This window comes from Bos taurus, chromosome 4 (assembly GCF_002263795.3).
Source record: "Bos taurus isolate L1 Dominette 01449 registration number 42190680 breed Hereford chromosome 4, ARS-UCD2.0, whole genome shotgun sequence".
NCBI lineage: Eukaryota > Metazoa > Chordata > Mammalia > Artiodactyla > Bovidae > Bos > Bos taurus.
This window is the reverse complement of record NC_037331.1, coordinates 9,867,845-9,895,771: the sequence shown is the minus strand read 5'-3', so window position 1 is coordinate 9,895,771 and position 27,927 is coordinate 9,867,845. Positions and strand designations below refer to the sequence as shown.

Genomic DNA, 27,927 nt, shown 5'->3' with positions numbered 1-27,927 from the left:
TTATTGTTATGTGTTCATCCATAAACATTTTCAACTGTAGAATTTGTTCTCAGGAAATATAAGTGGCAATACTTTTAGATACCACTTTAAGTGGTGTTGAACCACAAAAATCAAAATTGGATTAGCTGTAATATTTCAGATCACAATAACTTTAATGAAATCACTGCCATTATTGCATATTTTTCCAATTACTTGAGAACCTTCTATGTTTGGTTGCTGGGATATTGCCATGGTCACATTCTGTGTTGGTGTGGAGTGGTGAGTTGTGGAATCATTGGCAACTCAGGACGTCCAGGCGTGGAAGTAGGCTGTCTGAGAAGTCTTCATTGTTTTGAAGCCACACTTGACATGGACCAGAAGGTTCTGAAGAGACTGGTGGAATCCATCAGTAAGAGTGTCAATAGCTGTAAGTACTGACCAGATACCCAGCACTGCCTGAACATCTTCAGTCAAATAAAAACCTTGGGTAGTTGGCCATGAGCAAGTGCTTTATAACCCCAAAGTAGAGTTCTCCTATTTTCTATCTAATATTTTGGTCATTTAAAAAATATAGGTAGTAAGTGAATGAAAATCCCTGCACTTACACAGAAAATATTTCAGTCATCAGGTGTCCTAAAATACGTTACATATGTGGGAAGCCTAGCTTGAGAATTTATGTGACAGTGTAAATGCTAAAGGATTATGTGCCTACGGAGTTCTGATTTTATTATAGTCTGAAATTTAATAAGAGATTTCAAAGTATAAAGGTTTACTGTGACAACTTCCCTGAGTTCTCTGGCACAAAAGCCATAGCAGCAGATGACTGCTGTACTTCACAAGATTGATAGAGATACATAAGGTATTTTAGATGTTAAATATCTTGTTACTTTTGCACATGGCAAGTGTTTATTAAAACTAATAGATTTTTTTTTTAGAATTCCTTGCCCTGCCAGATTTTAAAAAGTAATCTTGTAAATCTTTGTTTCTAAAGCCTGACCACAAGCAATCCTGACTGATTTCTAAGAATTTATTTCTAGACTTTGAGAAGTACTTTTATTTCAGCCAGCTTTACGACCTCATTATTGGGCACTTCCAGTTTTCCTTGTGTGACTTTGGCAGGATGGTCACTACCTTGTTTAAGCCTCTCATTGTGGATGTAATTCAGTTTTCTCTTTTCTTAGTTGGATTTTAAATGATCTAAGCTCCTCAAGCACTCCTGGGCCCTGTTTTACTCCTGTTGTCCTGCTGCTGCTGCTGCTGAGTCACTGCAGTCGTGTCCGACTCTGCGTGACCCCATAGACATCAGTCCACCAGTAGTTGTCCTACTACCGAAAAATCCATTCAGCAGATTTACCTAGTGTTGAATGTAGTAAGACATGCCTGCTGTTAATAGCCTGAGTTTTAGAGCATTCAAAAGGGAATTATGCTTACTTTGAAAATCTGACTTCCCTTCCCTTCCTGATGAAATTTTTAGAGGTGTCTGCTACCCATATGTGTGTTTAAAACCATTATTTGTTACTAATATTTGAAAGCAATTCTCTGAAATAATCAGTAAATACAAGTGTGTAAAACTTAATGAGAAAAAAAAAAATTAATGAGCCCCATATCCCATATAGTCTTCTACAAAAAAGATACAGCTGTTTAGAAAAAAAAGAAGTTGCATTCCTTCCTTATTCCAAAGTTTTTGACACTTGATAATTCTTAAGTTACTGTTAACAGTTCAGACCCTAAATACTTGAACAGCTAGTGACCAGGATAACCAGATTATTAACAGCTGATGTTTGTTGAGCTCTTCATTGGCAAGATACTGCAAAATGGTTTATGTCCATTGTCTTTACTTGAAACAGACGCATTGAGGTAGGTGATGTTATCCATGTTCTTAGGTGAGGAAACTGCATCTTAGATTAAGTTGTTTGTGTAAAGTCACCCAGTTAGTGGACTATTTGTGGGGGCTGAGCTAGTCTGATGTATACTCAATCTTTATTTTTTCAAATAAGTCAGCATTATACTAGTCCCTGATGGTCCTTCTGTATCCTGTTGTACCATAGTAAAGGCACAATGAAAGGTTGTTGAAATCAGTTCTCGTTCTTGAGTCCTTCCAGTTGAGACCAGGATAGACAAGGTGCTCTCATGACTAGAATTTGGTTGATGATGGGTATTGCTGCTTTGGCCATCCCAAGAAGGGACTGTATTATTTCTCTTGGTGTTCTAATTGTGTGACAGAAAGTTGAAGCGATTTTTCCTGGGCTTTGCTTTAGAGCTTCTTAGGAGGGAGCCTTCATAATTTGCTAGGCCCCTCAAGTGCCACATGGCCATCCAGCCATTACCATTGTGTGACTCTGCTCAGATCGTCAGCCAGTCACCTCCAGTGACCTCACAAAGGAAATTCACTACCTTGCTAAACAGCTGTTTCCTTTTTTTCCCTAACAGATCTAGACTGTTCTGTGTTCTAGAGCTAATATGACTTCTGTCTTCATGAATACTGCTCTCTAGAGCTACATTGTTCATTATAGTAACCACTAGCTTCATGTGGCTATTTAAATAAAATATGTAGAACTTAAAATCCAGTTTTGGTCACATGAGCCTCTTTTCAGGGTTTAATAGCAGCAACTGAGTTGTGGCTACCAAATTGAACAGCACAGATACAGAACATTTCCATCATCTCAGGAAGTTCTATTAGACATTGCTGCTGTAGAGTCATGCAAAGAAGTTATTCCCTCTTCCAGATAATGGCCCTTTAATCTGATGGGGGAGGCAGATAATTATCTCATGGTATATAGTAAATGGCTTCATGGGTGTGTAACCTGTGTGTTCTTATAGGGCCCCATGCTAAGTTTAAGGCTTTGCTAACACTGACTTAAATAATTTTTTTTTTTATTCTCCCTTGTATTTATTTGGCTGTGCCAGGTCTTAGTTGTGGCATGCTGAGTCTTTGCTCTTTCTTGCAGCATGCAGGATCTAGTTCCCTGGCCAGGGATCTGATGAGGGCCCCGTGCATTGCGTGCACAGAGTCTTAACCACTGGACCACCAGATCTAGTCCGAAAATTCATTTTAAATTAGAGACCTGCATTTTCATTTTGCATTGGGCCCACACATTCTGTAGTTGACAGTGGCCATGACCTCGTATTTGTAGTATGGTAGGAGTAGCTCCCCCATCAGCATCACCTAAAGGTTAATACTGAAAATATAGATCCCTGAGTACCACCCTTAGTGTATTTTTAAAAATCTCTTATCAGTGGTGCCAAGCCTCCAGAGTGTTCACTTCATGTATTCTTAGACACTATAAAGTTTGAGGATCCTGATCTGAATTGTCTTTTCTTCAGACTTCAATTCCGTAGCCTAATATCAATCCCATTTTGACAGTGAGTTGGGAATTGACCTAGTCGTTTTCACACAGATTGTCATTTTTATACTTACGTACATTAGCAAACTTTTTTAAAGATAAATGAAGAATTTTAAAATTATTCTTAGTAGTGTCATGTGGTTTCATTCAACTGGTCATTTTGGCATCTCAGACCTACTCTGGATCTTGACTCTCATCGAGCATATTCCTTAGCTTTTCCAGTTTACAAGTGATTGATTATCATGTATTTAGCAAACATGTATTGCGAGATTACCATTGTCCTAGGCTCTGCTGCTGCTGCTGCTAAGTTGCTTCAGTCGTGTCTGACTCTGTGCGGACCCCAGAGACGGCAGCCCACCAGGCTCCCCTGTCCCTGGGATTCTCCAGGTAAGAACACTGGAGTGGGTTTCCATTTCCTTCTCCAATGCATGAAAGTGAAAAGTGAAAGTGAAGTCGCTCAGTCATGTCCGACTCCTAGCGACCCCATGGACTGCAGCCCACCAGGCTCCTCCGTCCATGGGATTTTCCAGGCAAGAGTACTGGAGTGGGGTGCCATCGCCTTCTCCGGTCCTAGGCTCTACTTGTTACTGAATAGATAGTAACAAGATTTTGCTAAAATCCCAAGTATTTAGTGAACTAAATTTCCCTGATCCACTCCTACCAGATGGAGGAAATAGTTAAATGTAGTATGGTTTGACTTTGTAAACTCATGAGCCTGTCTTTTCTGGGCACATAGGAGTTTTTAATACAATTGATTATCTTTTTTAGGACTTAGACCAGGACCGCCTAAGGGCCCACTAGTCCAGTATGTGGCTTTTCCTATGTCTGTGGTACGTAGTAACAGGAGCCAATATGTGTGCATACATAGGTTTGTGTACGTGCATATTTCCTAGCTGTGGCTGCTGAACAGGCTTTACTCTAGCACCACCACCGTACTCATACTTGTGGTCTCCCAACTGTGTGGAGGTTTCCCCCAACAAACAGTTCTCTGTGACATTAGCTGAGTGTCCCTATAGTTTAACACTACCGGGGGAGCATCAGATTCTACAGGTTAAGAGTTCGTTCCTACAAGACAGTACCCCACCAGATGCCAGTCACAAGTCCAGATGATTATGCTTGTGACCAACTGGCTACAAATCATGACCCCTCCTGTGTTCAGTTAATCTGCTAGAGCACCTCACAGAACTCAGGCTGCAGCTTACTCTCCAGATTACCGATTTATTATTAAAGGATATGATTGAGTAGCTGGATGGAAAAGATACATAGAGCAAGGTATGTGGTAAGTGGTGTGGAGTTTCCAGGCTCTCTCTGGACACCTTTGTGTGTTCACCAACCCAGAAGCTCCACTTTTGGGTGATTTTATGGAGGTTTTATTACACAGCCATGATAGATCATTAACTCAATTTTCAGCCCCCCTCTGGAGAAGGATGGAGGTGGAACTAGAATTTCCACGCTTTTAAACATGACTTGGTTTTTCTGGTGACAAGCTCCCACCTAGGAAGAACCAACAGTCACCTCATTAGAACTAAAGACATTCCTGTAAACAAGGAAATGCTAAGGGATTTAGGAGCTCTGTGACAGAAACCAAGGAGAGAGACCAATTTTTTTTTTTTTTTTCCTGCCCGTTATTTCACACGGATAATACAAAATGGGACTGGCAAGTAGTGCCAGAAATCAAGGAAGTGTTGCAAAAGGGTGAGGGCATGTGAAAGAGACAGAAAAGCCAACTTGAAAGCTCCCAGTGGCCAAAGGCTGAAACAACTTGGGCAGCAAAATTATTGATAAGTGACACAGTACCGGCCTAAAATACGTATATGTGACTTCATACAGATGTAAATGATTCAATAAATGGAAAAGAGACAAATCTTCCTTTGAAGATCTTAATAGTATAAATACCCTTTCCCTGTGAAGTGGAGTTTGCTGCTGCTGCTAAGTCACGTCAGTCATGTCCGACTCTGTGCGACCCCATAGACGGCAGCCCACCAGGCTCCCCCGTCCCTGGGATTCTCCAGGCAAGAACACTGGAGTGGGTTGCCATTTCCTTCTCCAATGAATGGAAGTGAAAAGTGAAAGTGAAGTCGCTCAGGCCTGTTGGACTCCTAGCGACCTCATGGACTACAGCCCACCAGGCTCCTCCATCCATGGGATTCTCCAGGCAAGAGTACTGGAGTGGAGTTTAATTAAACCTTTATCATGAGAGTCTGGCTTCTAAGGAATAGATTAGAGAAAGGGGAAGTAGATTCAGTGGAGAAACTAGACTGACTTGTGTGATCCTGCTTAGCAGCAGTGATACATTATGTTAGTGTCATGTATCTGATATGTGACAAGAACAGCACTTTATCCCTCTAGTATTTTTCCCCAAAACATAACCACAATTTAATTATGAGGAAAGCATTAGGCAAACCTAAATTGAGGGACATTCTGCAAAATAAAAACTGTCAAGGTTATGAAAAGGACTAAGACTGAAAACTTGCAGGATTGGAGGAGACATGACAGCCAAATGGATCCCACATGGGATCCTAGAATAAAAAGGAAATTGGTGGGAAAATGGGTGAAATCTATAATTTAGTTAGTAATAATGTGCCGATGTCAGTGCATTAGTTTTGACAAATGCCCCATGGTTATGTAAGATGTCAGCAGGAAGAAACAGTGAAGAGTTTTATGGGAATCTTACTCTGGGTGCATCTCTTACATAAAATACAACTATTCCAAACTAAAAAGTTTAATAAATAATGGGTCAATCTCTAGTTTATGAACACCATTCTCATTACCCAGAATTTCTCAAGTATCATTTACAGGGGTTCTTTGACCACACATGTAAGGTCTTTAGATATAATGAGCTGCATAGATAAAACTCAGAGAAAGTTACTACCTGCTGCAGATTGTTTAAAATCCTTGATTATTTTGCTGGATAACTTGTTAGTATTTGATTCAGAGCAGTTCCTGCCTCCTGACTCACTTTCTTCAGATGGCCATTTCACGTCGCTGTAACACTCAAACGTTAATTCTCCATCACAGTTGAGCAGGGCTAGTTTCAGGCAAACAGTGTAATATGTACACCATATTACTCAAATGTTAATTCTCCATCAGAGTTGAGCAGGGCTAGTTTCAGGCAAACATTAGTGTAATATGTACACCATATAGTGTGTCCACACACCTGAGCTGTGTTTCTCCTCATATTCCATAAAAGGAGGGGGGAAAAAGATGGTTTTTGTCCTCAGAGCACCTGCAGCCCCTTCTGTGACCAAATCTTGAAAAGTCACGTTGCTTTATTTCTATTGTACTCTTGGTTGAAATGGTGGTCAAAAAATCCCCCTAGTTTTAAGTGAAGGAGACACAAGCCCCATCTTTCTAAGGGAGAAGTATCAGAAGTCTCATTGTAAGAAGAGCATATGAGTACGAAAGAATTTAAAAGTATCTGGGAAAAGATGACCTGTCACATCTAGATTGACCATTCATAAAGCAGTTCCAAGAATCCACTGCCAAAGTGATCCTCCTTAAATGCGAATCTGATCCTGTTAACCTGGCAGCCAAAAGTTTCAATGAGCCCCTCTGTAAAGTCAAACGGTTCTGCCACCTAGCTGCACCAAACCATCTGTGGCTCTGAGAATATGCCACCCTGCCTTCAAACTGCCTCCTCTCGTAAATGCTTACTCCTGTGATTGCTTTAGCTCAAGTGACACCTCTTCCTGGAGCCCCTTCTTATTCACTTACTGCCTTTCCCCACTTAATGATTCCTTTCTTTGGATCACTACCAAACACTTTAATCATAGTGTTTGTAACACTTTTATTTCACTTCTTTGTCTCTTGACCAAAGTGTAATAAATTAAGAGCAGAAATGATGGTGTATTCATTGCCTAGGTTCATGGGAGTCCCTTAATAAATGCTTATTAGATGGATAAAAATGACCTTTATGTCAAATTTGGGGGCTATGTATGAAGACTGAGAATCTAATTCAGTTGATAAATAATATTAGGTATCTTAATTGTTTATTCTGTAGATTTATCAACCTTTACCCTAAGAGCCAAGTCATTCTGACCATGTTAGAAACCCTAATGTAAACTGCATATTTGCTGTCAGTTCTCATTGGTTTTTGTTGGGTAACTTGAAATCATCTCAAAGACAAAATCTAGAAAATATTTCTCCCTCCACCGTCCCCAAAAGAGGGAGAGAGCAGAAGGAAGAAAGAAATAGAACTAGTAACCAGCTTCCCTCCTAACTCTTAGTTCTCTCAAATTATCTTTCATTCATAGAATCAGACTTTTAGAAACTGAGGGAATCTCAGAGATCATCTAGAATAATACTCAAATTTTACAGGTGAGGACTCTGAGGCATAAAGAAGTTGAATTGTGTTAAGTCAGCTATGTAGGATAAGAAATGGAAGGGGAACCCAGATACTTAAGTCCAGTACCCCAACCCATCAGACAGGGCATTAGAGTCACCTACGTGCTTCTTAAACAGCGTTATCAGGCTCCCTACCTGCTTTCTGACCTCATTTCTGTGGTCCTAACCAAAGCTTCGGAGAAGGCAATGGCACCCCACTCCAGTACTCTTGCCTGGAAAATCCCATGGATGGGGGAGCCTGGTGGGCTGCCCTCTATGGGGTCGCAAAGAGTCGGACACGACTGAAGTGACTTGGCAGCAGCAGCAACCAAAGTTTATTGCTCCAGCCAGGCTTCTAGGCTTCCAGTTTTCCCCTTCAATACAACTTTGCCAGGTGGGTTTTCTTAAACCACTTCTCAACCCTTACAACATAGAAGAATTAGCTGAGCTTTTGTTTCAAAGGTAGCTCCTGGACCCACTGTTAGCAACTGTGACTTAGTAGGTGTGGGGCAAGGCCTTTGACAAGCAATGAGAGGTGGATGATTTTCATACAGAGGGGTGCAAAGATGATACCACAAGAAAGCCTGCTCCAGTAAAATAAATGTTAATCTCCTGACCAGGCATTCAAGGCTCTCTTTCAACAGCCTGTCCAATTCAGTCTTGTTTTTCACTTCTTTCCAACTTGCTGTGCTCCCAGCAAAACATATTCAACCTCAATCTCAATTCTTTCCTTTACTCATGTTATTCCTACTCTTCCTGGAATTCTCCACTTCTTTACCACCCTGAACAGATTCCTTTCTGGATAAATGCTCTGCATCCTTCAAGGCTCAGTTCAAAGTCTACTCTCATGAAAATAGCACAACTCTTTCTCATACAGATTTCTCTTCACATAGTGAAGTGAGTGAGTGTGAGTGGTATAGTGTATAGTATAGTGGTGAGTGTCAAATGACATAATTTAACATTTATATACTGTCTTAATGAGACATCTGAGTGGCATCTATCTTGATTGTGTGAGCTCTTAAGTAACAAGTCCATGTCACAGTTTTTAAACCACTAGTACTTTAGAAAAACAAAATAGCTAATTAGTAAAATATATTTTATTGGGTTGAAGAACTCAAAGGTTAAATCTAAATTGTATTTGTATTTTAATTTTACAGTCAAAAAGAGTGAAATAGAGTGTCTCATAAGAATTTTTCACAACGTGGTGGGACGAGGTGATGTGAAACTTGCTAACGTTGGACTAGATCGTAACACATTTCGAGTGATCCTGCACAGCATATTTGGAATGACTGATGATGTGCTAATGAATAGGGGTAAGGAGTCATGGAGACTGAAATGGGCCAAGCTGAGATGGCAGGTGTGTGTGGGTGTGTGTACACACACACACATATATATATATACACACATATATTCAGTTTTCACCAAAGACTGAAATTTTTTAATGCAAAAACTATAAATATAATTCTGGTAGTGCTACTGATTTAGAACAGTAAATTTGATTTGATCATGAGGATGGATTTTATTATAAACTCACTCAAGTTGTCTCATAGCTGTAGTACTTTGAGAAAGAACCAGTAATGAACTAAAGAAGCTAGCAGTATTCTTTTTGAAAGGTAAGTTTGTGGTTTCCATTGTCTTTGGATTCATATGCTGTAGACACGTAAAACATGTCAAGTCATGTTGACTTCTTCAACACACACAAAAAGAAAATTGCTGACTATATTGAAAAAATTAATTTTATATTTAAAATAGGAAACTGTATAACGTGATCCAGTCAATTTCGATAACAAACTTTTAGGTTCAATTTGATGTCTTGATGTGTGTAGACACCATGAAAACTTTATCACGTCATGTGGTGGTCCGCAGTTATATCCGACTCTTTGCAGCCCCCATGGACTGTAGCCTGCCAGGCTCCTCTGTCCATGAAACTTTCCAGGCAAGAGTACTGGAGTGGGTTGCCATTTCCTTCTCCAGGGGATCTTCCTAACCCAGGGACTGAACCCTCATCTCTTGCATCTACTGCTTGGCAGGTGGGTTCTTTACCACTGAGCCACCTGGGAAGTCCATAGTCAAAATAACTAATGTTTCCATTACCCCCAAAAGAGTAAACAGTATTGTATTTTCCATAGGGAAATACCAAGATTTCATTGGTAATTTCAAAAATAATGTATTATTTTACTAATTGATCTTTAGGTATAATACAAATTCTTTAGAACAGGATTTTACCACTCTTTTCAGAGTAGAAAAAATTATCACATTGATTATCTACATTGTTGGTCTTTGTTCCTCAAAATAGCCATACAAAACATCACAAGTGACGCTCATCATTAACCATGGGGAGGAGAATGGCTTCTTTCTGTAAAATCTGTTGGAAATATACTTCCAGTTATTTTTGATTCTTTCAAGAAAGATTGTGCCCCTCTTTTGTCCCCCTCTTTTTGGGAGGAAATACTTTTTTTTTTCTCTATTCATACTACTCTTGAATAATAGCTATAAATTACAATACACTAACACATTCTTTTTCTTTCAGTATTTTTTGCATTTGACAAAGACAATGATAACTATATAAATGTGAAAGAGTGGGTTAAAGGACTATCAGTGTTTCTTCGAGGGACTTTTGAAGAAAAGCTGAAGTGTAAGATTTCTATATAAATTTTAACATATATATTGTCAACTTTATATTTAATCCATAAATTATTTTTTAAAAAACATAAACTCAGTGTTATTCTCTATAGCACTCTTGCAAAAGTTAGTTCATGAGAGTTTAAAAAAAAAGGCAGATGAAATGGGTGACCTATTTCATAGGAGAGTCCCCAGACCCAGGACACTTACTTTACTAGTTCTGTAACAATCAGATACCACCAGGATGGCTCTTTGGCTCAAGGCCTGGGCAAATAACAGCAGCTACAGGTCAGGACAGGTGCCAACTATGATCATAGGCAAGGCTGAGCACTCTGGGGCTGTGTCTGGGCTCAGCAGGAAATGGGCCTTGAATATGGGCAGCCGTGCAGTTCACAGCGGGACTACTGCTTGCCTTTTCCTCAGAGAAAGTATGAGGGATGAACACGCAACAAGGCAAAGCACACAACTGTCAGACACCAACACTCTACTGTTAGAGTGAGTGCAGGCGGATAGAGAGGGAGTGAGACTGAGGCAACGCAGTCCCAAAGGAAGGAGCTTCCTACAGAAAAGCATCATCAGGACTTCCAAAGACGAAAGGCTCCCAGTTCACAATTTTGTAGAGCTAGCTGTGGCTCACCTCACCTGTCCCACTGCTGTGATGCATGTTTTCTGTTTGACACCTCCTGTGCCAGGGTGTGAAACCTAGAAAGAGAATAGGAACAATTTTAAACAACAGTGTTCAAGGGAACAGATATCAAATTACTTAGGAAAAACTGCAGAGTTCTGAGTGTGCAAGCAAATTTTTATCCCTTCTGCCACTTGATTCTGGATTTGGGATGTTCAAAAGAAAATCTCTAAGTTAAATACATGTTTTAAAAATGATAGTAACATTTTAAAGACTCACCAACTGTATTTGACATTTATGACTTTTGTTTCTATGTTTTATTTGAGGGAGGTCTTTTTTTTCCCTTTTTTTTAATACTTAAAAAATTGAAGTATAATTTACATGCTGCTGCTGCTGCTGCTGAGTCGCTTCAGTCATGTCCGACTCTGTGCGACCCCATAGACGGCAGCCCACCAGGCTCCCCCGTCCCTGGGATTCTCCAGGCAAGAACACTGGAGTGGGTTGCCGTTTCCTTCTCTAATGCATGAAAGTGAAAAGTGAAAGTGAAGTCACTCAGTCGTGTCCGACTCTGCGACCCCATGGACTGCAGCCCACCAGGCTCCTCCATCCATGGGACTCTCCAGGCAAGAGGACTGGAGTGGAGTGCCAGTGCCTTCTCCAATTGACATACAACATTGTATAATTCCTTTTTTCACTTACATGTTTTTTCCCCCACTTTTCTCCAGTCTAATTTTCACAGGATACCATTAAGTATAGTAGTCACTTGTTCCTTATAATTGCAGAATTCTTATACAGAAGTCTCACTGAGAAATGAAAAGTGAAGTTTCATGAATGTAAATTCTTGTGAAAGGGTTTGTGACGAAGTGCAGCTGGACATGATGAACTGCTGTTGTTTAGTCTTTAAGTCGTGTCCGACTCATTTGCCACCCCATGGACTGTTGTCTGTTAGGCTCTCTGTCCATGGGATTTCCCAGGCAAGAATACTGGAGTGGGTTGCCATTTTCTTCTCCAGGGATCTTCCCAAACCAGGGATCAAACCCATGTCCCCTGCATTGGCAGGTGGATTCTTTACCACTGAGCCAGAAGGGAAGCCAGCATATAATGAATAGCACCACACTATCAATTTTTTTCCCTTTTCTTATCCCACTGCCTAAAAATACTTCATGTATTATATATTTCAAGATATGGTACTTTGGGGAAAATACTATTTCTAGTAGGGTTGTGTCACAAGCTCATATATGCTATATATTAGAAAAATGCAACAAAAGAGCTAATCTGATACTCTGGAATTTAATACCTGGTTCTTTTTCTTCCTCCCTCACTCCCTCCCTTCCTCCCTTCCTTCTTTTCTTCCTATCTTGCTCTTCATTCTTTCCTTGTCTATCTCCCCTCCCTGCTCCTTTCCTTTCTTTCCAAAAACATTTAACTAGATTACTAACTCAAGAACTACTTCACTGCTATATGCCCAGGACCTGAATAAGGTCATGTGTGGGATGAAGTTATGAGAAACTGTAGCAGTGCTTACATAGTGCAGTGGAAATCATGGAAATCGTTCTCCAGTGAGAGATGGATCATTTGGGATAATGAAATGGGCAGTCTCCAAGGAGATGACAGACTCACTACCCACTACCCAAATATATTGAAATATGTTTTTTGTCAGTGATATAGTGATGTGTATACACTAGCTTTTTAAATCTGAGTAAGAAGGAAATTGCCTGGAAAATCCCATGGATGGAGGAGCCTGGAAGGCTGCAGTCCATGGGGTCGCTGAGGGTCGGACACAACTGAGTGACTTCACTTTTACTTTTCACTTTCATGTATTGGAGAAGGAAATGGCAACCCACTCCAGTGTTATTGCCTAGAGAATCCCAGGGACGGGGGAGCCTGGCGGACTGCCGTCTATGGGGTCACACAGAGTCGGACACGACTGAATCGACTTAGCAGCAGCAGCAGCAGCAAGAAGGAAATTATAGCAGCAAGATACACATACATATTTATATGTGTATAAATGAAAAGAAAGAATTTATACACATATGTGTGTGTGTGTGTGTGTGTGTGTGTATCTCACAAAGGATATTTAGTCTTGTGGAAAGATTTATAAAATTCTCTCCTGTGTAGAATGTTGTTGTTCAGTCACTACGTCACGTCTGGCTCTTTGTGACCCCGTGGACTGCAGCACGCCAGGCTCCTCTGTCCTCCATTGTCTCCCAGGATTTGCTCAAATTCATGTCCACTGAGTCCATTGAGTCTGGACTGTAGATTGTATAAACTGTTTTTATCCTTCTTTAATTACATACTGAAATAACTGAGAAGACTAATGACATTTTAACTATTTTTATCCGTATCTATAAACTTCTTGTGCTTTGAAAAGTTTGTTTTGAAGTTTATTATTTCAATGGTGATGGTTACATTTCTCGAGAGAGAATATACGACATGTTGAAGAACAGTCTACACCAACAGTCACCCGGAGAAGAGACTGATGAAGGAATAAGAGAGTTGGTAGATATAGCCCTGAAGAAAATGGTAAGAATAAACAAGCTGTAGTTCGTTATATCCAGTCAAGTGGATGTGAGGAAGCTAAAGAAATGATTTGGTTCCCTACGTGGTGAATGTAACCTTCGTGAGGGCAGGAGTTCTTGTTTGTTCTCTGCTCTATCCATTGCCTAAAACAGTGCCTGGCTGACAGTGGTTACTTCATAAATATTTATGGGATGGCTGGGTGATTAAATGAATCACTACACTAAATGAATGTTAATTTCATTTATTACTGTACTATCAGTAAATCCTCCTTATCTGGGAAGGAGGGTGATAGACGTAGTTCTTTTAAAATTGAATGCCACTGTAGTCTCTCTTCATGACCTTTGCTTTCTCATCCATCTCAACACATTATAATGAAATAACCCATATAAACTGCTTACTACATGCTGGGCCCTTCACAGAAGCTTAATATTTAAACATGTTTTATCTTCAAAACAACAGTATGAAGTAGAAAATATTATCTCTATTTTGCAAGTAAGAAAACTGAAGTGCAGATAGGTTTATGTAAGGTCATGATGGAAAATGAGGTGCAAAGTTTATCTTTCAATGAAACCAGTAACACCTCTTGATTATGGCCATAGTGACTTCTTTTTCTTCTTCCTGTGACCCTAAACTGGATACCAATGGTTTAAGACTCTGAGGCCGCCAGGGTCCAGCTCACTACCTCTTTGGAGTTGAGGAAGTAAGCAATGAGGGGTCTGCCAAGTCTCAGATTCAGCTAACAGACCAGAGGGTATCCTCTTCCATTGGAAATGCTCAGTAGCCACTGAGAGGCGGGAGGGCAGACTTCTTGAGTGACAGTATCCTTCCCAGTACCACACCCATGCCCCCTTTTATTAAAATACTTTAAAAAAAAAATTTACTTGGCTGCTCTGGGTCTCAGCTGCAGCACATGGGATCTTTAGTTGCAGAATGCAGGATCTGGTTCCCTAGAGGGCGACTGAACCTGGCCAGGCTCCCTGTGTTGGGAGCATGGAGTGTTAACCACTGGACCACAAGGGAAGTCCCCCAGCCCCTTCTTTTGGAAAGAAAATGTTATGGAGTGAATCTTTTTCTGGAAAATTATTCAAACCTTTCTTTAAATCAAGAGCCCCCCAGCAACCTTGATTTAGTTATGCCCAGAAGTGAAAAAATAAGGACTCATCAAGTCAAATCCAAATTGAATTAAGCAGTTAAAACTATTCATAATCTACACACACGATTTAGTTACTTTCTCATAGTCCCTGTCATGAACACTGCATTCCAGCCTGGTCTGCCTGCTTCCTGACTTGCATTCCGGCTTACTGTCATAATCCATGCGGAGCCATTCCTCTGCTTTTCCTCGCCACCTATCTACACCCCAACCATCTTTAAGGGCCTAGCAGAAGTCTGCTAGCTTCTTCTGATCCTAGTCCTTCTTGCTCTCTCAGTGCCTGCTCCTTATTAAGCAGCTTCACTTTTACACATTTTACGTTATATCCTTGTCTCAAGTTTAAGAGATGCTTTGTGAAACAAGACTAACCTTAAGAATCTTTGGCACTATTTCCATCACAAAAGTAGCAGTATGGTAACGGGCTTCCTCTAATTTTCTGTTTCATTTCCCCAACTTGCATAGAAGTCCTTTAAGGATTTTTATTATTATTTATTTGGCCGCACCAGGTCTTAGTTGTGGTGTGCGGGATGCTAGCTGCCGGCCCACCAGGGAAGCCGCCTGAGGGACAGGGTTTTATATGTCTAAGGTAACGCTGGGGCTGCTATGACAAAGTATCATACTCTGGGTAAACAACTGGAGTTTATTTCTCACAATTCGGGGAGTCTGAGAAGTCCAAGATGAAAGTGCCAGCAGGTTCACTTCCTGGCTGAGAGCTCTTTTCTTGCCTTGCTGACAGCCACCTCCTCAGTGGGTCCTCACATGGCAGAGAGACGGAGCTTTGGCCTTCCTTTTACTCACAGGGACCTTCATGACCTCATCTAAACCAAACTTACCTCCCAAAGACCCCCACCTTCAAATATGATCCCATTGCAGTGGTTAGAGCTTTAATTTGGGAGATGTGGAGAGACAAACATTCTATTCATAATATCAGGTATTAGATTAAAAGGAACAAAGTAAGTTGCCTCCATAAGTAAGCATCTTTTGATGTGTGCAAGTAGTGCCTACGTAAGTGTGAACTTGTTTGATTTGGTAAAATCTTTTATTCTACAGTTATTTTCCATGCAGAATTAAAATTAACTACTCTGTCATTTACCAAGAAATCATCTTCCTCTCTAGGATTATGACAACGATGGCAGGATATCTTTTGCAGATTTTGAAAAAGCAGTGAAAGAAGACAGACTTTTGTTGGAAGTGTTTGGGCCATGTTTACCGGATGCAAAGGTGCAGTGGCAGCAGCGAATTGGCTTGGGGGAAATTTTCAAAGATCTGAAAAGAAATCCTTGCTAGACACTTACCTCTATAGGGTTCCAACCTACTGCTGAAGTTCAAGCAATCAAGGTCTCTGCCCCATCTTAGCATTTGGGACCCAAGACTCTCAGCTTTTAACCACCTTAATCATACACAATTCCTAATATTCTGGATGTTCATATTTTCTCCCTCTAAACCCAAGGTATACTGGCTTGCTTGAGATACAACAGCAAATACAGGGTGGATTCAGCAAGAACCTACCATCAACTGCTAGGAGAAAACTTGATTTCTTTCTCATTTGTTGTCAATGAGAATACACTTTCAAAAATTTTGGACACATGCATAGTATAGTATTTTATTTGTGCTCAAAAAGTATTGAATTTGACAAATGTTTTCTGTGCCAGAAGAGCCGGCCTGATAATTGACTTCACTATTTCCTTTCTTAATTCTTCCTTTGAGCAACACATGATATAGGAAGAAACACATGCAAACACATGATATAGGAAGAAACTTTTTATTCTCTGCAGTAATTTAGATGGGTGATTTTTGTGGATGAATTTGCATAATGTTAAGCTATCCTTCATAGCTCAGTTGGTAAATAATCCGCCTGGAATGCAGGAGACCCCAGTTTGATCCCTGGGTTGGGAAGATCCCCTGAAGAAGGGAATGGCAACCCACTCCAGTATTCTTGCCTAGAGAATTCCTGGAAAGAGCAGCTTGGCAGGGTACAATCCATGGCGTCGCAAAGTCAGACATGGCTGAGCAACTGACACTTTCCCTTTCAAGCTATCCTTAAGTCATCTCAGCTTGTCCTGCTGTAGTTTATCCCCACATTTTAACTGTCTGGAAACCTGTATTAAAAATCAATGTGTAAAAGGCAAACTTTTTAAGAGGACTGATGGGTTAAACAGTATAGAATAACAGGCTGGAGTAAGTACTTAGGTTCAGATGGAACCACCAAGGTTCTTCAGCTGCTCCCCTAGAGTCCATCCGTAGCCCAGTTATCTAGAGTCTTACTGCTCCAAGTATAATCTGTGCACCACTGGCATCACCTAGAAACTTGTGAGAACTGCACTCTCAGACCCCTCCTCAAACCAGCTGAATCAGAATCTTTTTTTCTTTAGTGTGTGACACAATTCAGGTTCATTTTCTCTCCCGTGTCATGGTCCATCTTGTGTCTGTGGCCAGGGATGGGGAGGAGTGCTGGCCTCCACAGTCATGGAAAAGGTCAGGGACACAGAACCCACATAGCAGCTCCTCCTTTCAGGACTATCAGAGAAAATTTTAATTGACATAAAATACACCTGTCATAAAATTTATCTTAACCAGTTTTAAGTGTACAGTTCAATAGTGATAAGTACATTGATGCTATTTTGCAACCAATCTCCAGAACTCTGCTCATCTCGCCAAACTGAAACTCTATACCCATTAAACAACTTCCCAGTCCCATCACCCACCAGCCCCCGCCACCACCATCCAAATCTGCATTTTAATAAGACCCCAAGGAAGAGACTCAGAACACCTAAAAGTCTGAAAAGCCTGATCTAGACAGCAACTTGCTCTAAGTCTATGTTGAAGTTGCTAATGTATTTTTTGACTAAGTGCACAGAAAGTACAGTTGACCCTTGAATGATACAGGTTTGAACTGGGAGCGTCCACTTGTATGTGGAATTTTTTTCTATTAATAAATACATACTATATGATTCACGGTTGGTTGAATCTGAGGATACAAAACAACAGATACGGAAGGCAGACTGTAAAGTTACATGTGGATTTTTGCGTGGAGGGTCAGCAACCCTAACGCCACATTGTTCAAGGGTCAACTGTATGTAATTATTTCACAAGGAAGTAAGGCCAGTCCCCTTGCCTGCAGCTTCTTTTAATACCATCCACCACGCAGTGCCATCCTAGCAAGCTCGCATAACGTCATAAACGACAGTGAAACTTTCTAACCTTTATGTTCAAATTCAGTCCATTAGGCAAGATACCCTTAGGATGGGGAGAGAAAAAGAAGGGACACCATCTGGTATGGGCCTCTTCTGGTTACTGTTATCAGCAAAAAAAGAAAACAGCAAACAGCCTGGACATACTTGGACCTCCAATTATGTGGCCCACTGACAGGGAAAAAATGTGGGAAGTGGTGGTGAAAGTCTACCATTTACAAATACAGATTTGTTTCTGCCTCAGACGAAGTAAATTATCTTTGAAGTTAACTAAAGCATATATGCTTCTCATTTCAGCTTTGTGCTAACAGTTTATTAACTTTTTTGCTTTACAGAGTTGTCTTGATTTTGAAGCCCTGGCATTCCAACATATCCTGACTTCTAGTTTTTGAATGTTACTCACCCAAAATTATTAAAATCAGAAACAGATCCTGGTCGCCTGTCTTTATATTGTAAAGTACCTATAGTTCCTTCAATTGGTTTACATATAGTGATTGCAACATGAGAAATAATGTTGTAATGAATGATTTCTATAATATTAAGTATGGATCAAAATAACATCAATTGATATAATAAGTAATGATAAACTAATTAATTTGTTAAGTTAAGCCAACAACCTTAGATCTTGGAGCAAATGTTGTGAATTAGCCATTCACAATCCTCTTTTCTCCTGCTTCCTCAAAAACAAATAGAAAACCTAAACATCTGACATTCTACACTCTTCTGTTAGGAACAGCAGTGGGCCCAATTCCAGCCAATAGGATGTAACCAAAATCACGGAGTGGAGGATCTGGAAAAGTTTTATTTTTTTTAAAGGGACATAATTGGTTGGCATGTTCTTTGTTCACGATAAACTAATTTTAAAAGATGAAACTAAATTAGACAAGTAGCTTGAATGAAACTACAAAGAAGAGAGTGCATTAAAAAAAAAAAAATACCAGCAGTAAAAATCTCTTCAAGAATCCAAGTGACAGCCTAAAAAGTAGTCCTCTAAAAATATTAATTTACTGCAGGCAATTTATATCCTTCTTCTTTGTTTTAAAGGACGACTTCTATGCACGTCTTCCACTTTGTCCTCTGGAGGCTTTGGTACAGATGAAATTACCTAGTTTTAAAGAGAACCACCAACAGTTTAATTTTTATAGTAGAAGAGTAATAAATTATTAGAAGAGGTAAGATGTACACCCAGGAGTTTAATCTTTGCCATCACCACACTTAAGGCAGTCAGCCCAGGTTCAAGGTGCAGCCTACAGTCTAGGCACAGAGCAAAGTTTTCTGTCCAAATACTGATGGGAGTAAAATTTTTAAAGCCAAGAAAAATTTTGAGGGGAGAAAAGTAAATGTATGCTCTACTTTAACATTCCTTTATAGAGCTGTTATTTTCTGAAGTCACTTGTAATTTTATGAATACAGAGAGATACCCTGGTTTTGTGTTAACTTGAAACACGATAATGTTTGATATATTCAGAGACAAGGAGGGTCCAGCCAGGATGGTGGAAGAAAAATGTAGAGAAATAAGCAAAAATGCTAGAATCCTCAATTTCTCAAGGAAAAATGAAACCAAATACATCAGAACAAAGTAGACAATCTAAGTTAAAGGACATACAACAGTCTTCACTTAAAATGGAAAATTACTAGAATCTGACATAACTGTATTTAGTATTTTTCTTCTACAATTTCTAAATCTAGGACGTGGACCTAACTTTTTCTTGAAAACAGTCGGCTCTGGTAAGGTGTGTCTGTGTCTCAGTCTATCACACCCGCAGGCTGGGCGCCAGCACGAGCGAAAACAATGCTACAGAAGTTTAAGCATAAAAACTGGGTCCCTCAGTTTTTATTATAAAATAATTCCTCGTCCTTAACTGGATATAACTTTGATGTTAAGAAAAGGTACATAAAATAATCTCCCTTAGCCTTTCTTACTCACATTTGTGAAATATATGTACCACTATGTGAGAAGCATTTTCTGAACCTGAGTTCAAGTACAAGAGAATGGTCTTTCTCCTTCAGATGATTTCTAAAGACTTGCCCCATAGTAAGGTATCTTTCAAAAGCTATCTCAAATATCAACTTTTATTTGTGCTTAGAAAATGGAAAATGATAATGTAAATAACAGTAAAAAACTACTACTTAAGGAGGACAATTTATCAATAGGTCTAGTCTACTTAAGAAATATGAAATTAAAATGCAGACCTTCAGGCCTAATCTTTAGAAATCTCACCTTCTTCTATGATTATCAAAGAAGCAAAATAAGCATTTGAATTTTTAAATTTATAATTGTGAACTTGAGAAATAAATTATAATAATTTCCCCTCAATGCAGTAGTTCTCCACGTTGGCTCATATTACAACTATCTGGAGAGGGATAGTTTTGTTTAAAAAGGGAGGGCCTGGGCTCCATTCTCATAGACTGATCTGACTGAAACTACTGCTTTTATATTTTCTACCTAGAGTAACATAAAATATACTTAAAGAAAGGATTAAAGGTATCAAAACAAATACGTATCTGTAAGTCAAATTCAGTTACTTCAACACAGAATTGTAGGAAAATACATCTAAAAACTAAAAATGGAAAAAAAAGAATGACAACACTAAAAAAAAAAAGATGACAATACTGAAGTTCCTACAAATAATTCTCCACTTAGCTGTTAGTCCTTATAACCAAACTGTCTCTTAAAAGTTTCTTTGTTAAGCGATCTTACCTCTTTAAGTTTCTCCCGAATTAAACTCGCTGTTGTATTCCAGGAGCCATCATGCGTGTCCACTTTAGGGATGCCTGGTAACTGGGGGCCAATCATAACCTCCTTGCTACTTGTGCATGCTTCAGCAAGAGTCTCACGCTTGCAGTCATCTTCTCTTCTCCTTTTCCGCTCCTGCAGCTGTGTTGTCCTAGGCATAAACCTGTCAACTGCCTCTGAAGGAGTGAGAGCCTTCTGTGTGCCAGGGCGGGCCAGTGAATTTTGTAAAGTTTTCATCTGCATTTTCTGCAGAGAGTCACAGTGGTCACAACGCCCCAGTGTTTCATCAAAGTTTCTACCATCCTGAGAGGAGTTTGATGGTCTGTCTACACGTTCTCCTGATGAACATTTACACTTGGGGGAGAAATAACACAAAGGCAACTCAGAAGAATAAGGAAGACAAAGATCTGAGTTCCCAGTAGAAGTGTTCAGAGAGGCTGCAGGAAATCCAGATGTCTTTGAATGGAAGGCCCCTCTAAAATCTTTTGCATCTTTATGCTTCTTTGTCATGTAATGATCTGTATGTTACAATTTAAAAGGCAGGGAAAGGGAAACAGAAATGGTTCATTTACTGTTTTCACCATGTAGAAACACGTAACTTTAAAAAGAAACATTAAGATGTTAATGAATGCTACCCTAAAAAATTTATTCTTGAACAAGTACTGTATTTACATGGTTTAAAAGCTAAAAAGGGTATCTGTCCAGTCTTCTCCCTCCCACTTAGCCCTCTTGTTCTCCTATAATACCCACTTCTCTGTATCTCTCTGCTTTCCAGTTAACTCTACATCTTAGGGAGTTTTTCCATGTCATTACACAGAAAACGCTTTATATCTTCAAAGTATTTTTACTATTTGAACGTATTGTTCTTAGTTTGTGTTTGTAGTTTTTAAAGGAAACAATATGCTGGGTCCATAGTTTATCATTTCTTTTGCCACACGGACAGGTTTTTCCTGGAGCCAGTTCTTTACACATTTACACAGATTATAGTTCAGTGCCTACGAATGACCAAAGGCTCCCAACAGCTCTTGCCAAAGTTTCAGGTAAGTTTCCCACATCTCTCCTCACACTGCCAGGTGCCCCTTACCCAACCAGCCAGAAACTCATCATTTTCAACAGCTTTTTAGACACTGTCTTTTTAACTAAAGGGTGAAAATGTGGTAATTTGAGCCTCTAGAATTATTCGGATTTCAGACCACACACACTATCATAGTCCAGTGCTGACTCCTCTAGTTCTACAATCCATGAACTAGATCCTATGACTCCATTCTGTGCACTGGGATTTTGTGTCCAGGGCAACTTGATTAGAAACACAGGGCATCTGGCCAGCTCGTGTTGATCAATAGTGGAATTTCCCCACTGTTTTCAGTTTTAGATTCACAGTTCAAACTGGTCTGCACATCCGAAGCTGTTTCTCACTGTCTTGGGGTCAAAGCCTTAATTCCTCAGCATGGACACAGGCCTTTCAGGATTCACTTACTGTCCCCTTTTCTAATCTCAGATTCACACATAAGCTACTGTGCTGTGTTTATCATATATTACTCACAGTTCCTGAAAATGCATGATGCTCATTTATTCCTCTGGCCCATCTTTCCATCTGTTCCTCTCCCTCTCCCATTCTCAGTAATGTCTACTTTCCCTTCAGAACTCAGCCACCTTTCTCATCCTGCAGGAATCTTCCATGAAATAACATCTATCCCTTCCCAGGCCAGATTACATAACATTCTGTAAAGAAAAAACTTCGTAGCTTATACTCACTAGACTGGGAAAACTCTAGGAGGATAAACTCAGCAAAATGCCTGACACATAGGAGGTGTTTAGTAGTAGGCTTTACATACCTTTATTTTTAGTCATTCTTGCTACATAAGCATTCCTCTCTCGTAATTTTTTTCTGGTTTCTTCAACTGTTTCAAATTCTGGAGCATAGCACACATGAAGCAACCCACCAAAGAAACTCTGCTCATCCATTTTTCTCTTGGCTATCCTAAACAGAAATTCACAATATCATGGTTTACTTAGGGTGAAAGCTTAACTAGTATACAATGCTTTGATCTAAAAAGCAGAGTCCAGATTTTGTTGTGTACATAAATCCTATGTCTTGGGAGTTAAGATGCTCTGCACGTGAATGGTATTGACCCTACTGATCCACTGCATATTCTTTCAGAGCCTTTCTTCCCCTCTCCCAAGAGTCTTCATAGGTTTTAAGCTAAGTTTTCCAAAAATATCCAGACTCCTTTTAACCAACATAGGATTCAGCTGGTTGGCCTGAGGTACACAATCTGTGGTCATGAAATAGAGATTCTGTGTTAAAAGGCCCTCAAGAATTAGCTCATGCCCAGCTTAGCCTTTTTAGCACAATGTGTTCCTATAATGGGGTTCAAAGATAAGAAATTAATAAAAATATTACAATTATTAATAATGGAGGAGACACAAATATGTAACAGTAAACGAGAAAAGGAGAGGATTGTATTCATTTAATGTATACTTACTAAACATCTATGACCGGCCAGGAATTACTACAAAATTAAGTACTTCTGTGTCCAGGGAAAATGGTAAGAAATACTCACTGAGATTTTACCATGTGCCAGGCAGTGGCCTAAATGCTTAAATGCTTCACTTGAAATCACGCTTCTCAACATCCCTATGATGACTCTGAGGCATGGGGAGATCATTTGTCCAAGCTCACCTTGGTTTGTGGAGCCAGGATTCAAATCCACATGTCACACTGTCTGGCTCATCGTAAAAGGGGTGTGGGAGATGCAAAAGCTTCATGGAATGAATGCACAATAAGAAAATATGCTTCCCTAACCATGAGGAGCTGACAAGTTGGTTAGGGCAGTGAGATTACACATAAGAGCAACTGGAGAACAATACATGACCCATATACCCCAGTACTATTTGTAGCACAGAAACTGTGAATTGTAACAGCCAGGGAAGGATGGGCTTGAAGCATATTAGTGACAAGAATATAAGATAAGGCATCTCATATTTCCCTTATTACAGCAGAGGATTTATGCTATAGAGAAGAAAAAAAAGATGGGGTCAATTCAAGCTCATGTTGTTTACTGCATTCTGAACAGGAGGCATCGCATCTGCTAAGCCCTCTACGTGGATTATCTCATTTCATCCTCATACAACTTCAGTAAGTAGACCCTTTTTTACCATACACATTTTATAGAACAGGAAAACAGGTTTAATGGGATTAAATAACTTGTCCAAGGTCATGATGTTAGTAAGCAGTGGAACCTGAAAACTTAGTCCAAACCCAGTTTTTACTCTACCACACTACAAGACAGAAAATGGTTAACCATGGAGATGACCTGATGGACAGACTTTTGATAAAGCTAACACTTACATTAAGAATATTGGGAAAAAATTAAAAGCCATGTTAGATTACTGGGTAATTCATGAAAGAATAAGGGAGGCCAAAATGATAGCAATGGGAACAGAGGAAATGAGACACTGCTTAACTTGCATATTACCTTGCGCTTTGTAAATTGAGAAATTTAATAAGATAAACTTCTGTAAAGTCTTCTGCTGGGTATTCATCTAGAGCATTATACTGTTCAATTGTACCATATAAAGCAAATCGCTCAACTAATTCCTTCATTGCTCCCACTGCAGGAACTCCTTGTATTAATAAGTACCAAGACTCCAAATTGATTGTATATACCTAAAAGAGATGCAGACACATTAAATGTATTTCACAAACAAGCCTAAGACAAGCTGTTACTATTTAAAAAAAAAAAAAAAAAAAGGACTGAAAACAAAAACTACTCTGTTCAGGTCTGTAGAAAAGTTTTTTTTTTTTTTTTGCCCCTCTCTTTGTAGAAACAATAATTCACCCTACATGTGAGGGCTTCGAGCTAAAGCACATAATAGACTGCCTCCAATCGACATGTCTTCAGAAGCTGCCTCGGTAAATGTTACAGGAAAGAGTTAAATATTCACTACTGTAAACCCGGAAGATACGACTAAAACACATACCCCGTTTTCAGGGAGCTCCAACAGTTGACCAAAGAGGCCGCGAGAGTATCTGCTACCTGAGTACCGGCGTTCCTCACACTCATCTCCAGCAAATGGGTGTGACCGCAGCCTTTCAAGACTTTATTTACATTAACTAGGCGTGTGAAGCTACAGCTCACATAAAGCTACCGACGACAACGAATGAAACCAAAATCACTTTACCTTCACAGCGCGAGGCCGTCGGCCCTCCCGATACTTGGCTCTCGAGTCACACACAGCCCTTTGGACGTGGTGATCCAATACGCCCCCAATTTGCCCTCCACTCGACGCCATCTTGCCGGCTTTGGCCCTCGCAGAGACGACAACATCCGCCTGTTGCCCTTCTGATTATCCAATCAGAGAGAGGGATGGGTCAAGGCGCGCCGAGATTGGCTGAAGGAGCGACAAGGTTGGCCATCGTTTCCTGTGAGCAAGTAGGCGGCGAGCGAGCTGCCGCCCTCCAGCGGCGCGGCGGAGAGGCCCGGCGAGCCGGAGTGGACTTGCTTGACGCTCCCGCTACCGAGGCGCGACGGGCGCGAGGGGCGGGACCTGGGGGCGGAGCCGATCAAGCGTATCTGGCCCGCACGCCCTCGGTCCGCAGTTAGCCCGGTCCGCTGGGGTGGGCCTCCGGCGGGGCCCTGGCTTGCGGAGGATGTGGGGCAGCGGTCGGCTGGCGGGTTCTGGTGGCGGGGCGGCCGTGACCGTGGCCTTCACCAACGCGCGCGACTGCTTCCTTCACTTGCCGCGGCGCCTAGTGGCCCAGCTGCACTTGCTCCAGGTAACGCGCCCGCCCCACGGACTCCCCAGCCCGGACTCGGGACTCCTAGGGGGCCTTCTGCGGTCGCCCAGGACCCGGGCCTTTTCGGGACGCAGCGGCCGCTCGGGTGTCTCCCGACGGCGGGACGCGGGCTGCTCTCCCCGCGCCGCCGACCTGTTCAGCAGCCAGAACGTGGGCCGCTCTGGAGCAGGATTGGTCCGGGCGGTCTTTGCAGCCCTACCATGTCGGGTGCAGCCCCGGGCCTTTGCGTTAACTTGCCGTACGTATTCCAGGTCTTTACTCGGTGAAACTGGGCTTTCAAACGTTCTGGTAATTCTATCTCTGAATTCAGCTATTCCTCACTCCAGGTTGGAAAAGCTCTGGAGAAGTCGGGTTTGTCTTTGCGGGTTGTGTTTTGTTTCGATCGTAAAAAACGTTTTTGCTGCCAGTGATTTCCAGGTGCGCCTGCCTGACTGTGGCCCAAGAGTTCCTGTAAATTAATAGAGACTGAGCTGCGAGAGAGATTAATAAGATGAAGGTTCTCGCTGCGTCTCCGCTGCTCAGAATACCGCCGAGGTGTGCCCGGAACGTGCAGTGGGATTATGCATACTTGGACTTCTGCAGCTAGTTGCCCTCTGGACATTGTGATTGTGGTTGTTCATAGTTCTAACCACATCCCTAGTTTCGTAATTATAAAATAGAGGCACCTGGTCTACCAGTTTGAGTGTGCTATGAGGACAAAAAGATACTTGAAATCTTTGAAAATCCTGTATGCATAGAACCCATTACGGGCTGATCCTTGCAGGAAATATTTAGGAGTTTGCAAAAATTTTAAATATCCCACCTCTCCATTTTAGCTACTTCCCTTTAACCACTCTTCTAGATTGTTTTCCCCCAATCTTTCAAAGCATGTTAATTTCAGTGGATCCTGCCATTATTGCTTTTACTATAGAGAGTCTCTTGGAGCTTCCCGGGTGACAGCTGTAAAGAATCCTCTGGCTAAGGTAGGGGATGTAAGAGACGGTGGTTCGATTCCTGGGTGGGGAAGATCCCCTGAAGGAGAAAATGGCAACCCAGTCCAGTAGTCTTGCCTGGAGAATTCCAGGAACAGAGGAACCTGGCGGGCTACAGTCGGTGGAGTGGCAAAGAGTCACTGAGCATCTGAGCAGCAGACAGTCTCTAGGCTCTAATGAGCTATCCCTCATGGCAGGAGATAAGTTAGTTTTGTCACCAAGCCCTAGGTAGATCCTGCCGCCCCCGTGCTCTCAGTCAGCTCTGATGGAAATTTAAATCATCACCTCAGGAGTTTATTGGAAACACTCCTCACCTGGTGAGTTTATAGGAGTGCTTCCTTATAGTAACTAATTTGCTCCTAGAATGTGGGTGCTGTATGAGGTTTAACGGTCTTCATCTTTGTTTTAAATTTTAAGCCTTTGATAAGTATTTGCAAGAATTAATTCATGGATATCTTTTTGAAACTTAAACTCCCTTAGCCTTGGAACAAACTGTTGTTTCTGTCTAGCCTGTGTCAGAAGACGAGGCCAACTCTTCTCCCTAATTATAAAAGTACTACATGTTATGTAGAAAATTTGGGAAGCATGGAAAACTATAAACAAGAGAATAAAAGGTACCCATAACTCCCAAACCTAGAGATAACAAACGTTAACAGTTTGGATCAAATCTTCCAGTTTTGTTTCAAATCTTTGTTTTATTTCAGATCTCTATTTTTAACAGAAATCAAGGCCTGCACACACTGGTAGTTTTGTATACTGATGTTTTCTTACAGTCTTATGAGTGTTTTATTTTATTAAAAGGTAATTGTCATTTTTTTTTTTTAAAGTTGCTCAGTTGTGTCCAACTCTTTGCCACCCCATGGATTATGGAGTCCATGGAATTCTCCAGGCCAGAATACTGGAGTGGGGTAGCCCATCCCTTCTCCAGGGGATCTTCCCAACCCAGGGATCAAACCCAGGTCTCCTGCATTGCAGGCGGATTCTTTACCAGCTGAACCACCAGGGACATTGATAAATTTTAGGTTGATTAGTGTTCTGTCATAAGTTTGCCATAATTTAATTGTTCACTGGTTGAACGTTTATATTGTATTCAATTTTTAGACATTAAAAATGATACTATAATTATATTTTAAGAAAAAGTTAAAAGTAACATATCTTTGTGTAATATATAATAAAACATTGTTTTATTTTCTGGTTAAAATAGGCTTTCAGAAATTATTGAGTTAGAAAGCATAATTTTTACATTGTTTATTTATTTTTGGCTGTGCTGGGACTTCATTGCTGCCCGTGGGCTTTCTCTAGTTGTGGCGTGCAAGGGCTACTCTATGTGGTTCGAGGACTTGGCATCTAGGTGGCTTCTCTCCTCTCCCGTGGAGCACAGGCTCCGGGGCGCGTGGGCCTAGCTGCCCCATAGCACCTGGGTCTACCCAGACCAGGGAGGGAGCCCGTGTCCCCTGCATTGGCAGGTGGAGTCTTAACTACTGGACCACCAGGGAAGCCCCCATGAGTAATTATTAAGGCAGAAAGGCATGAATTAGGAGTTAATAAGTTGAATTATTTTACATCAGCTGAAGCATTGAATACATAATACAGATGATACTGTAAAGGAAAAAAAGTTAGAATGATTTTCTGAACTGTATCAGACTTACCTTTTTTTTTTCCCC

General features: G+C 40.8%; 3 protein-coding genes across 5 annotated transcripts in view; 2 read left to right on the top strand and 1 right to left on the bottom strand.

The window, feature by feature from the left end:
* The first annotated feature begins 232 nt into the window (after positions 1-232).
* LOC524650 (uncharacterized) lies at positions 233-18,183 on the top strand. Its single transcript, NM_001434772.1, has 6 exons — positions 233-406; positions 8,804-8,959; positions 10,177-10,281; positions 13,265-13,416; positions 15,680-15,784; positions 18,090-18,183. Exons 1-6 carry the CDS (start codon positions 349-351, stop codon positions 18,144-18,146), a joined length of 633 nt encoding a protein of 210 aa, NP_001421701.1. The 5' UTR covers positions 233-348; the 3' UTR covers positions 18,147-18,183.
* A 353-nt stretch (positions 18,184-18,536) lies between these two features.
* On the bottom strand, positions 18,537-24,806 carry RBM48 (RNA binding motif protein 48). Of its 2 annotated transcripts, NM_001101854.2 has the most exons (5): positions 24,677-24,799; positions 23,971-24,161; positions 22,327-22,472; positions 20,456-21,009; positions 18,537-18,859 (listed from the first exon to the last, which is right to left on the bottom strand). In NM_001101854.2, exons 1-5 carry the CDS (start codon positions 24,785-24,787, stop codon positions 18,773-18,775), a joined length of 1,089 nt encoding a protein of 362 aa, NP_001095324.2. In that variant the 5' UTR covers positions 24,788-24,799; the 3' UTR covers positions 18,537-18,772. The 2 variants fall into 2 exon arrangements, with proteins under 2 accessions (NP_001095324.2, XP_059741426.1); XM_059885443.1 differs by lacking the exon at positions 23,971-24,161 and having other exon boundaries at positions 24,677-24,806.
* Positions 24,807-25,092: 286 nt separating this feature from the next.
* PEX1 (peroxisomal biogenesis factor 1) overlaps positions 25,093-27,927 on the top strand; it is an 81,453-nt gene continuing 78,618 nt past the window's right edge. Inside the window, exon 1 of one of the 2 annotated variants that reach the window (XM_024990550.2) lies at positions 25,093-25,271. In XM_024990550.2, coding sequence (XP_024846318.1) covers positions 25,146-25,271 — 126 coding nt within the window. In that variant the 5' untranslated portion in view covers positions 25,093-25,145. The remainder of the gene's footprint in view (positions 25,272-27,927) is intronic. The other variant, NM_001192071.2, reaches the window with a different exon arrangement.